The 12,657-nt window shown below is 32.4% G+C and overlaps 1 protein-coding gene across 2 annotated transcripts in view; it reads left to right on the top strand.

Annotated features, from left to right (window-relative positions):
- The window catches only part of LOC120342837 (uncharacterized), a 50,597-nt gene that overhangs the window by 24,469 nt on the left and 13,471 nt on the right, over positions 1–12,657 (top strand). For both annotated transcript variants that reach the window (XM_078111222.1, XM_078111221.1), the window contains exons 30-50: positions 541–633; positions 1,280–1,450; positions 1,877–1,969; positions 2,275–2,463; positions 2,818–2,910; positions 3,117–3,305; positions 3,705–3,797; positions 4,536–4,724; positions 5,330–5,422; positions 5,779–5,976; positions 6,211–6,303; positions 6,950–7,120; positions 7,506–7,598; positions 8,144–8,332; positions 8,677–8,769; positions 9,199–9,384; positions 9,903–9,992; positions 10,416–10,592; positions 11,376–11,471; positions 11,858–12,025; positions 12,325–12,420. In XM_078111222.1, coding sequence (XP_077967348.1) covers positions 541–633; positions 1,280–1,450; positions 1,877–1,969; positions 2,275–2,463; positions 2,818–2,910; positions 3,117–3,305; positions 3,705–3,797; positions 4,536–4,724; positions 5,330–5,422; positions 5,779–5,976; positions 6,211–6,303; positions 6,950–7,120; positions 7,506–7,598; positions 8,144–8,332; positions 8,677–8,769; positions 9,199–9,384; positions 9,903–9,992; positions 10,416–10,592; positions 11,376–11,471; positions 11,858–12,025; positions 12,325–12,420 — 2,853 coding nt within the window. The remainder of the gene's footprint in view (positions 1–540; positions 634–1,279; positions 1,451–1,876; positions 1,970–2,274; positions 2,464–2,817; positions 2,911–3,116; positions 3,306–3,704; positions 3,798–4,535; positions 4,725–5,329; positions 5,423–5,778; positions 5,977–6,210; positions 6,304–6,949; positions 7,121–7,505; positions 7,599–8,143; positions 8,333–8,676; positions 8,770–9,198; positions 9,385–9,902; positions 9,993–10,415; positions 10,593–11,375; positions 11,472–11,857; positions 12,026–12,324; positions 12,421–12,657) is intronic.

Here is a 12,657-nt window from a genome sequence, read left to right as displayed (position 1 = left end):
CAAGAATAGGTAAACAGTGCAATACAAAACAAACACTTTTATTGCATTATCATTTTTCCTCTCGCGGAAACTAAACTTATTCACAAGTTCAACAAATTCCACGAGCAATTTTTCAGCTAAAACAACAAAATTTGGTTTTATTCTGGTTGTGACACAATAAGGCGGGCAAGATTGAATTATCTAACGGGCTGGATTTGGCCCGCAGGCCGTAGTTCACTCATGTCAGCAATAAACAATCTTTCTGCAACGGGAGTAAATGAACATCAATTAAGAGTACTTATAGTACTGTAATATGCTATGTGGTTAACAGCCACATTTAGCTCTTTAACTTCATTATTGCAAAATTTACGTTCGATTAACTTATATAAAACATACCCACGATTGAGAACCCCCGGCCTTATAATTAATTTAATTATGATCAGTTTGTAAAGAATTTGGAATTCTAAATCCTGAATTTTAAAAATCTATATTTTTCTTTGCTAAATATCCACAATGTTAACAGATAGTTAGTTCAACATTTGAAAAACTTTAATTTTTTAGGAAATGCCTGACATCAGTCAAATACAAAGTGAAAAAGAAAAATTTCAAACTTATGTTGATGATGTTTTGGAAAAACTACAAAAGAGAGCAGAGGCAAGTTTATTTAAATAAATGTTTTCCAAAAGTCTATAAAATTGTTTTATTTTTTTCAAGTACGGTGTATGCATTATTATGAAATTTTTTTTTTGAAGTTCTTCTTTTTCCTATTCAAACACGCCTAAATCAAGGTTATTTCACATTTTTTGATGCTCCCGGAGTATGTGCACCAAGATGGCGCACAACCTGAACATAGTATGTGTACCAGATTAAGGTTCAGGTTTTGCTCCATCTTGGTGCACATACTTCCGGAGCGCCGTTTTTTTTCATTTATGTTTATTTGAGTAACGGTTCACGACTGCGTGTGTCTTCTGATATGCGATCAGCTACAATTTCCGCAGGGGATTTGAAACCAGATCTACCTTTATTTTACTCGGAGCAAGGCTCTAGTCTAGACAAATTGTCGTTTTGACATACGAATTTGCTAAAATTTAACTGAACATTAGTCGTTTTAGTTTGGCATACATTACAATAAAGAAAGGGGCTGGTAACGTAAGGCTGCATTTTACATGTTCTTTAAACGTTTAGAATCTAAATGTTAAATTTTGGATGGTATTGTTTTTTAGGGTTGTAAGATTTTAGGATTGTCAAAATTCATATTATCTATTTTTAACATAACATTTTGTTTTCTAAAATTTTACAGAAAGAGGAGAGAATGAAACAGCAGCTTAACCAAGCAATCCAAAAGTTCGAGCAGTATATCCGTTCAGTCAAAGAACTTTCTGTATTCAAGCCGTATGGAATATATTTATTACAAGGTGACAAAGACCTAATTGATGGAAGATGCGAGGAAATGAATACATTTCTCAACTCGGTAAGATTTCTTTGAATTATGTATACATGTAAACATGTATTATACATTTTCGCGAAAACAAAATTTTCGTGGTTGATGAAATAATCTCATTTGTCTTGTTGAGATTAGGCTCTAGCCTACAAGTCAAAGTTCAAACGTAGATATCATTCTTTACAGCGATTTATTCAACACATAGTCATGATATATGATCCAGCTCACTCCTATAACATAAAAGTTTGTTAATAAGCTAAAACTGAAAGTTTTGTCCCCAACTCTTAGAGTTACCGGTACGTCTCTTTTGTTTAACCCTTTTCTTTTTTCGGAAACAAGTCACGCCCCTAGTTAGAAACAAAACGACGCTGACTACTACTGTCAACCCTGTGCTTGACTGCTAGAGTGAGAAATTTTTTATCATTGTCAGAAATGTAATTGGAATATTATTTTTAGAAAAACCTCAACATGAAACGGATAGAAGACAAGACAGCAGAATTTGGAGTCTTCGTTAATCGTGTACTGGATGGTCTTAAACACAAAGCTCAGGTAAGTGTATGTTGCTGCATTATGGGAGAGGCATACGTGTCTGACATCGGATTGAATTTAAGGTTTGCCAAACAAAAGTCAACAGTGTCTATCTGGCAGTTAGAAGGCACAAAATGGAATTATGGAACGTTTTTCAAAATCGTTGTTGTTCTTGGCGTTGGCGATGACAAAAAAAATTCTTTGCATTCAATTGACCAATCAATTTTATTACATGAAGATAGAAAACGGCGCGACATAGTTTTTTTCTAATATTGCTAATAAAGTAATTCATGATCTTAAACATGCAACTATATTGTAAAATACAGCTTGATGAACAGAAGAGAAAATATGAAGAACAGAAAAAAATTGAAGAGATTCAAGATTTCCAGAAGTTTATTAAGTCAGTGCGAAGTTATGCAGAATTCCAGAAGTATGAGGAGTTTTTATCTGACAATGACAAAAAAGAAATCGATGATAAATGCATTGAGTCGGAGGAATTTCTTAAAAACAAACAGGTCAGGTAATCATTTGAAATTTGCAATATTAAGGTAAAAATGGATTCTGTATATATATATCTATATATACCTCGTTAGTACATATCCTATCAGTAATTTTTTATTTTTCCGCTTTGAGCTTATTTTAAATATACTGAGTAAATACTGATAGGATATAAAAAAAAAACTGACAGTGTAAGTCTTACTTACGTAATAATTAGGTAAGAGCTTTAGTTAAAAAATGAGCCGACTGTTTATAGGCAAGTCTCATTATCAACAAATTTTTGTTTGATCATTACATCCAGCTACGTTAGTTCTTTTGTAATAAAATATCTTCAATCTTGATGTATTGACGTGATTTATTAACATTAACAGAAAAAGCTTGATATTCAACAAATACAAGACAAGAAACGTGAATTGGAAGATTTTGTCAAAAGTCTGATGGAGAGTCTAAAACAAAGATATAAGGTAAATGCGTTTTATTATAATACTATAAAGGCCATTTATTTTTTTTCACACTCAAAAGTACAAACTTATTGAAACTCATAGATACATATGACTTTCTGGCCATTTCTTTTTATTTATTGAAAATTCATCCTAATTCTCTAACAATACATCCAAGATCCAAGTGAGCACACGAATTTTTTAAACCACATAAAATAACCTTTTCACAGCTTGAAAAGCAGAAGAAAATGAAACAAGAACAGAAACGACTTGAAGTGATTCGAGATTTCGATCAATATATCAATTCAGTACAAGATCACACAGTATTTCAGAAATATGAGAAGTTTTTATCTCATAATGACAAGGAAGAAATAAATATCAAATGTCTTGAAGCGAAAGAATTTCTCAAGAAACTTCAGGCTAGTTTTTTGAACTATCAATATTAAAAAGCATCAAAATAAATTTAAATGTTACCATTTAGCAATCTTTTCAAACTTGTTTTGACTGCTATATATTGATATTTCTGTCACTGGTATAAAGCTATATACCCTCACCTCGTTAGTACATTTTTTATCAGTACTCTTATTCCGTTTCGGGTCTTGCCTTAAGTTTATTAAAACATAAAAAACTGTTTAACTGAGAGTGTAACTATTATTTACATAATAATTAGGTGAACTGTGTGAGCGCTTGGTTAAAAATGGAGCTACTGTTTAAAAGCATGTCTCAATACATGTTTATTTAGTCAATCCACGCAGTTACGTCAGTTTTTTTGTATTAAAATGTCGGCGATCTTGACGTATTGACGTAATCATATACAGGGAAATCTTGATACCAAACAAATAAACGAAAAAAGATCTGAATTTGAAGATTTTGTCAAAAGTCTGAAGGACGACCTAAAACAAAAATATAAGGTAACGCGTTTTTTTTAAGATAATATAGACCATTTATATTTTCCCGAAACAGTAGTAGAAATAGATTCAAACTCAAATGAGATACAAATGGCCTGTCGGTTTATTCCATTTATTTCATACGAATTCATTTGAAAATTTATCAAAATTAATACTAAGAAAACAACGAAGATTATTAATAAATATGATTTAATACTTCAATTTTATCCTCTAAATGTCATTCTACAATACATGCAATATTATAATTACTTTCGATTACAGAAGCAACTTAATTGATATGATCTGTGATCGAACCAATTTTAATTTCAGTTTAATTTTTTTTTGGGGGGGGGGGGGGGGGGGGTTGTAATCATAAATTCCCATTGTGGTCTGTAACAGTCTTTGCATTACGCGCTCGTTAATGGGACGTCTTTTCAGCATGTAATGATTATTCTTTTCGCGTGAAATATTCAATCTCTGACAACTACAAAATTCTAAAATGTCTTTATATAACAGTCTAAAACAAAAATATAAGGTATGTGGGTATATTACATATAGATATAAAGTATCGGTTTTCAGGTACAGAGAAGACTTAAATAATTATGAATTATATTATGTAAGATTAATATGATCTGTGAACCAGCATTTCTGAAAAAAAGCTTCTACAAGACTTTCAAATAAATATGGTGTAATTCATACACAAATAATTGTTTCCAAAAATATTATCACATAATATATTAAATAGAAATCTAAATTTAACAGGCCTATAAGGAAAGGCAACAAGAAAAACAAAACGAACTAAACAAGGCAATCAAGAATTTTCAGCAGTATATCCAATCAGTTCAAAATCTTGAACCATTTACTGAATATGATAAGTTTTTGTCGTCTGATGACAAAAAGGATGTCGATGATAAGTGTTTGAGAATGAACAAATTTTTGAGCACAAATCGGGTAAGTTTTAAGAAAATTTACTTTATTTCATTAAATTTGAATGGAAATATGTCAATTTACATATTTACAACAGCAATCTTATCTATTAATTAATACATAGCATCGATTGTAATGCAAGTCATACGTTTTTTAAATGTTTTTTATCATTATTGTTTTAATAACATCTTTGCTTTTAAAGTTATACTAGGTATTTTGGAATATCTATTAAAAATAAGATTAGGAATAAACTACAAATTGAATATTTAATTTCGGAAAATAAAACGGTACTCCCGCAGTATGTGAACCAAGATGGCAGATACCGGAACGTAGTATGTGTACCAGGTCAGGGTTAGGCCTTAATTTTATTCCAACTTTCTTTATTTTAGTTCTAATACGAGTTCGGGGACAAGCCAAGTGACTCTTGTAGTATTTGTATCTGAAATGGTGGCCTAACCCTAACCTGATACACATACTACGTTCCGGCGTTCTCCACCGTTTCCACATACTACGCGAGTACGAATGTAATTATAAATTGTACATTTTTATAACAAACAACCATGTCTTCATTGAGAAATATATTTACAAACGAAAATCAGATTAAAAATTGAAAATAAAAATTATTCTAGGAAAGCCTTGACATCAACCAAGTGAAGGAAAATAGATTAAAATTTGAAAATTTTGTTGCAAGTATGTTGAAATCTCTAAAGCAAAAATCTCAGGTAAAAATCTTACATTTACTTACTTTTACCTACAAATAACATTTAGTGATCGAATTTCTTACACGATTAGATGCAGTATAGACGATTTGAGCTGCACATATATGGCTTTTCTTTCATCTATGATCTTGTCTTATTGGATAGGAACAGGAATGCTACACCGAGAATGAAACATTTAATTTGCAGCCCATGTATATTCCACTTTGCATTTGAAACAATAAACAAATACATCAAGTTAATAAATATTTATAAATGCATTTTTCTCGCTAAAACGTCAGAAATCTTGCAATTTTGGGTTTCTTTCTATTAACTCGGCGGATAAATAATTGTTCTGGTCTAACAATATTCATTCTTATTAGCTCGTGGACATTGTGACAAAAAAGAAAAGAGAAAAAGAACAGAAGAAAAACGAGGTTATTCAAAATTTCCAGCAATATATTCGATCAGTCGAATCACACGCGGAATTCAAAGCGTATACCAAGTTCCTAACTTCTGATGACAAAACAGAAATCAATGCGAAATGCCTTACAATGAAGGAAATACTCAGCAACAACGAGGTGAATACAATTGAAAATGCAAATTTCTGTTGGATCACGACACACTTTCATCATCATTTATCCTTTAAATGAAATAAAGACTTCCTAATGTTGATTACAAGCGGAGTCGTAGATATTTTGATTTGTCTGTTTCAATAAATAATTATAGTTTTTCCAAACTGCCAACACTGGTTACTATATAGAATATCATGGAAATAGATAATTTATAATAATAATAAAATTAACTGTTTTCAGGAAAAGCTCAGCGTCGAACAAATTCAGGATGTAAAAATAGAATTTGAAGATTTTGTGACTGATATAGTAAAGAAACTTAAAGATAGAGACGAGGTGAATGAATTGAAATATAATATGGAAAAGTACCCGCAGGAAAACGGAATTTGAATTTCATACTCTAGCTAGATAACATTTTGATTTCAGTTTGGGCGTCCCTTATTCTGCCATATTTGTGTTTATAATAGTTCGTTACGATTGAGCGTTAACAGACATAAAAATGACAACACAAGATGCAAAGTTGATGATCTTTTCTTATATATATTGTACATTTCTCCACTTTTTGAAAATATTCTATTGGAATTAAGTGATTGAGACCATAATATCACAATAGCCTTTTAAGGGCATTCAAGTGCTGATTAGGAACATAAATTCATACGCTATTTCAAACTGCTATTGCTGGTATTGTGATTTGTTTATTTACTATCAACGCTGTACTTAATTGTTAACGAAGTGTCCATATAGATCACATTGCGTGAGTTTTTCCGTTGTTAATCTTGTTAATATAGTTGTTTGTTTGTTGTTGTTGTTGAGAAAAAAGTTTTTTTTCGCCATTGCTAAAACAATCGATTTTAATTTTTAGTACCTGAAGACAAAAAAGTCGGTACAAGGCCATTAATGTGCAAATACAGAGCAGAAAAGAATAGGGAATAGCACTTTAAAGTGATACTCTCTTGCTTCAAAACTATATTATCTTTAACAGGAGGATCAAAAACAAAAGCTGGAAGAAGCAATCCAGAATTTCCAGTCGCACATTCAGTCCGTTAAAGATCTCAAAGAATTCGCTCAATATGAAACATATCTAACGTCTACTGATATAAGTGAAATCAATGCCAAATGTATATCAGCGCAATCATTCATCAACGAGAATATTGTGAGCTATTTTTGATTGTGAAATATTAAAAAACAAAATATGAATATTAAAATTAATCCACTTGCAAGTTTGACAAGTGCAACATTTATCATTATCTTTAGTCACGTGGAATTTGCAACAACGTAGATTTTTTCTTGTTCGTCTGACTTGAAATTTACTCGGAAAATGTGCCTCCATAACTGTCTGGCTTCAGTTGGTTTTGATATTTTAGTTGCTCTTAGATGAAACAGCCCGTGCTATAGGTAACTTCCCTTAAAAGTAAGAAAGACGGCGTCTTTCTGGTGCCTCTATAAAAAGAAGTATTTTTAGTTTTTGTCTCTACTAAACATATGAGTTGAATATTTAGCATGGTAATACGGTATATAAGTGAACATTCTATCTCCAGGGAAACCTTTATATCAAACAAATCGAAGACAAAAGAGCAGAATTCGAAAGTTTTATCCAAAGTATCGTGACAAAACTGCAGAGCAAAGCTCAGGTAATCATTTCATTACGTTTTACATCATGCCAGAATAATTCAAAATCGATTTATATGCCTGAAGTTTTGTTTATATTATATTACACACATCATCTCAAAATTACAGGGTTTCCATAAAGCCTCACATTTTCAGTTTTGTTATGAAGTCAGTTCTCAATTTATCTTAACCAGATTTGTTTTTTTAAATCTTTAATTATCTAAGTATTTTTACTTCATTTAATACATCTGCAAGGGCCAAAACTATACACGCTGTCGATAAATTCCCTTTGCAATTTTGAAAAAAATTAAGACTTTATAGACACCCTATATATAGTATAGAAAAGCCCATTCAGGTATTTATTAAAAAGTAATGTCTAGATGTTAAATCATACATATATCTCTTTGTAAATTCATCTATTTGAAATCCTATTCTAATCGACCCCTGCCTTCTCACCAACACAAAGATATATACAAAGAAGTAGTTACCTACCTGTTACGATTCACAAAATAATACTCCATTTCTAAGAAAATCTGTTGATTATTATTTTTATACACTCTTCATTCAGATGGCCGCACATAAAATAAAAGAAGAGGAAAGAAAACAGTGGGATGAAGCACACAGAAACCTTCGCAAATTGTTAGATTCAGTTCGTACGCAAATAACAAACAGACATCTTGGCGAAGCATTTTCTCAATACATCGAAAACATAAAACATACTTGTAACGAAGCTGAAGGTTGGCTTCAAAGGAGTCAAGTAAGCGTGACAATTGTAAATTATATCTGCCATGTAAAATTAGGTTCCTCAAATACACAGTGGCTCACTTCATATCAGTGGGTGCCCCCTAGTGTCTTCTTTAAAGCTAAGTTTACTAATTAGGTAATGTACTACAGTGGACGTCATTCAATTTTGACCACAAAGATCTTTTTCCTCTGAGTGATTGTGAAAAACGTTGCTTTGGGAAAATTCTGTAAGAAAAGAAAACTTTGTATTGAACTGATAAAATTAAATTTAAAGATCAGAACACATGGCGGTGATTGAATCAGCACATTTAAAACGTTTTGTTGCTTCAGAGTGCACACAATTACAACATTTTTCAGAAAACCATCACTGTAGAAGAACTAGAATCAAAAGTTATTGAAGTGGAGACGAATCTTAAAACCTTTTGGAGTGGATTGAAACAAGAAATACAGGTGAATGTCTAGGACTCTAGGAAGATGGTTGAAGACCGTTCAATATTTTATGCAACTATGCTTTGCATCCACACAGATTCTTGCAATACTAGTGCTTGTTTTCCTATCAGCATGTACAACTTACAATAGTGATTCCAAATCTAAAGATCCACCATTTGTCTTTTACAAGCAATAAAAATGACATCAGAGTCTTTTTTGATATATCAAATTACTTATTTTAGGCATCTATATCGTCAACCAAATCTTTTTACTCTTTAGCAATTCTTACTTTAATCGAACATCCATTTTTGGTTATGGCATTACTCACTACCCATTACTCATCCTACTCGTTATCCGCGTTACGTTATACGCGTTATTATCCTCATTAAGATTCCAGAACAAGTGTTAAAAACACTCAAAAACTCAGTTGTTTTCTGATGTGCAAACCAGGTCATCGAAGCAGAAAAGCAACAGCAAGCAAATAAAGAAAGAAAACTGACTGAAACTCGTGATAATCTCATGGGGTATCTAGATTCAATTCGTCAGATGTGCGAATCAGAACAAATTGCTGGAACTGAATATGCAGATAAACTAAGTGGCTTATGCAGTGAAACTGAAGAGTGGCTCAAATCTGAAGTGAGTCTCAGCATTGCTTAAATTAAGACGATTTGTTTATGCCAATTTCTCATCATAAAATACTCTTATAGTTGGATACATGGTTTACATATGCATCGTTTTTCCCAATTCTTGTTGTAGTGTTTTTTGTTATGTAGTTATCACTGAAGTATGTGTTGTGATTGTTGGAAAAAAATCTTTTTACCTAATTAAAAGGCGATTACATTTTGAATGGGAAACTTTCTCTGTGACGAGATATTTCGCTGAAAAATTTACCGTTTTATTTAACTAGAGGAGAACACTTTGTATTCTGCGTTGCCATACCGCCCTTGAAATGCTTGCACCCTCAGATCTTTTTAACAAATTTTTATCAGGCCTTGCAGTGGAGTAGAGTGTACCGAGGTCCGACATATGTGTCAGCATGTTCGAACATTGCTCTCTCGTTTACTTCTAATTTTTTTTAAGCAGGATCTTTAGTTCTGTCGTTTTCAAGATTTTGAATGTGATAAAACGATTGCTAACTGTGACTACTTTAACAGGGGATATCAGCAGAATCGATCCAAACTAAGCACGAGGAGTTGCAAGCTACTGTGCAAGAAATCAAACAAAGTATAAGCAAAATGAAACAGGTTTGTCAATCCTCTTATTTGAAGATATATTATAAGACTTGGAACAATTCTTCATCTATGACATATTATATTATTGTATGTACATTTTCATGGATAAATAAGTTGATTGTGGCTGGATGGGTTTTATGCGCATATCAGTGATCGGAGTCGTTTTTTGTTTCTATTTGTATCGGGCGTTCCTGGATATCCAAGACCCCTCAACATACTTTGACATATACTTTTTTTAATGTTGATTGTTGTTCGATTTTTTATGCTATTCTCAATTATTGTTAGGCCTAATAACGTATTTTTCTGTTCAGTAACCAGTATTTGTTTTCCCTCAGCCCTAAATGCCATTTTTACTTTTTTGTAATCTTTATTGACAAAGTGTATTTATGTATGGTGGAGAAATAAATTGCTGATTAGTGGCATATATTTCCAAAGGAAAGAGAAGCAGAAGAAAATCTTCGACAAAAAGCATTCGACAATATGTGGAATTATATCGACGAAGTTCAAACAAAGATCGCAACTGATGTGGAAAACGATGAGTTTACGAGACCGCATATCAATAGGATTACAGAAAGCTGCGAAATAGTATTGGAGTGGGTTAAAAAAAATTATGTGAGTTCGAAATTTATACAATATGATATATAACACCCCTTAAAATAAAATGCTGCTTGGGTTAGACTTTGGTCACCTTTATCAAATACTCACGGTAAGTAATCTAAACAAATTATGAGAGATTGGGAAGCCACTCATATTTATTTTGTGTTAGCTTACTAAAACAAAATGGCGAGTTCCAACAAAAGCAAGTATAATAATTTTAAGAGTAGCAGGTAGCCACTTACTATTGTTTAGGGGAATCAAGTCATTGACTGTACTTGAGCCACCTTTTAAGGACTTACGTTTACTCGACCTGAGTCATCGAAATTAATGGATTGAAAGTTCAAAGTGCCCTTATATCCACTCATTTTATTATTGTTTATTCATCTACCTATGACTTGGAATCGACCAGTGACTTGATTTGCGACTTATGATTTGGCTGCGGCTGTGACCGTGTATTGCGCTGTGACACGTGCTTGAATTCTAACATTTGCTGGAACTTATACTTAAGTCGAAACTCAGGTGACTCGGAACTCGATTTGACTTTCGACTCGGGGTTGAGGACCTGACTCAACACTTAAAAACTACGGATATACTGATTGTTAATAGATGTTGGTGGATGCAACTCTTTAACGGAGAATCTACGGTTTTTAAAAATAGAAACACCTCAGTAGAAGTAATGTTGAAATTTTTGCGGATATTTCTATTTTGGTATTTATTATGACATTATTTGCTTAGAAGCTAAAATTTTTTTCAAATTTTATGCTATTAAACTCTATAACTTGTTGTATACTTTCCAAGGATCGAATTACATCCGGTACCATTATATCAGAGCAGCGTAATCTACGAACAACGATTGAGGATATTTATGATAAAATGCAAGCAAGCAAAACTGAGGTAAGATAAAACTATGGGAATTGCATTCGAAATTTTAATATAGAATTTACGTGCAACGAAGCTTGCAACTTTGGACGTATGTCGTTACATATAAATTAGAATCACTCGCATATAATGCATAAAAATACCCTATTTTGCACAAAAAATGAAGTTTACTCATTCTGGTTCTGAGTTTTCGTTTTTACATGTTTCACATTAATATATAGCACATGGGATGTGAGGCTGAATATGGGGTTTCAATTGAAAAATTTGAAAAGGGGATGCACTAGGTGCTAATACCAGAAAGAAAATTTCTGATTCGCAAAGCGGGAATGATTCAATATTACTTTTTCAAAAACGCGGTGTTTCTTTGTTTCACCTTTTTGATCTACCCCTTAATTTTTCAGGAAGAAGAAATGTTTCGACAGCAAGCCCTAACTGCTGTACATGATTACATTGACGATGTTTGTAAAAGTCTGGAAGCTGAAAGAGAAACGGACAAAACAATCGTCCAGTGCATTGATACAATATACAACCATTGCACGAATGTATTCAAATGGACTAATGAAAATTATGTAAGTCAGTCGCACAAGGAAATTCGACTCACGGTGACCAAGTGAACTAGTCGATTAAGTACACCGTATTTTACACCGATGCGTAGTAATCGACATCCTAGAGCTTTCTATGTAGGCGTACTTTTTAGCTTCATCAAATCCTAAGTTTGGGCTATGTAACAGAAAGTGTACTGAATTTCGTTGGTCCAAATTGAACGCATTATCACTGTAATTATTCCGTCCCATTCAAAACCTACAAAAAGATATGATTCAGTTGACAAATTACTTTATTTATAATATCGATATTAAATTGTTTTCAGCATCAAATCACTGGCGGAAGAATTTTATCAGAATTTGATAACTTACAGAAAAATGTCAATGCTATTTTTAATGTGTTACAAGCCAGAAAAATAGAGGTGAGATTTTCCTATCTATGGTATTTGAATGTATTGCACCATACCTGCATATTTACGAGAGCAGTAATTTTGTGCGAAAACCTCAATTTCCGAATATAGGTTTAAAGATTTATGACCAGAAGTAATTCAATTTCATGGTACGTTCTGGGTCAAGATAGGTGTAAAACTAAGAAAGTACTTACCGTAGAGCCGAGTAAAGACAGTCGAATTTATATCAAAATATTATCTGATTTGAAA

Source organism: Styela clava, chromosome 3, assembly GCF_964204865.1.
Source record: "Styela clava chromosome 3, kaStyClav1.hap1.2, whole genome shotgun sequence".
Lineage (NCBI taxonomy): Eukaryota > Metazoa > Chordata > Ascidiacea > Stolidobranchia > Styelidae > Styela > Styela clava.
Note: the sequence above shows the minus strand (reverse complement) of the source record. Positions and strands in the feature narration are given on the sequence as shown.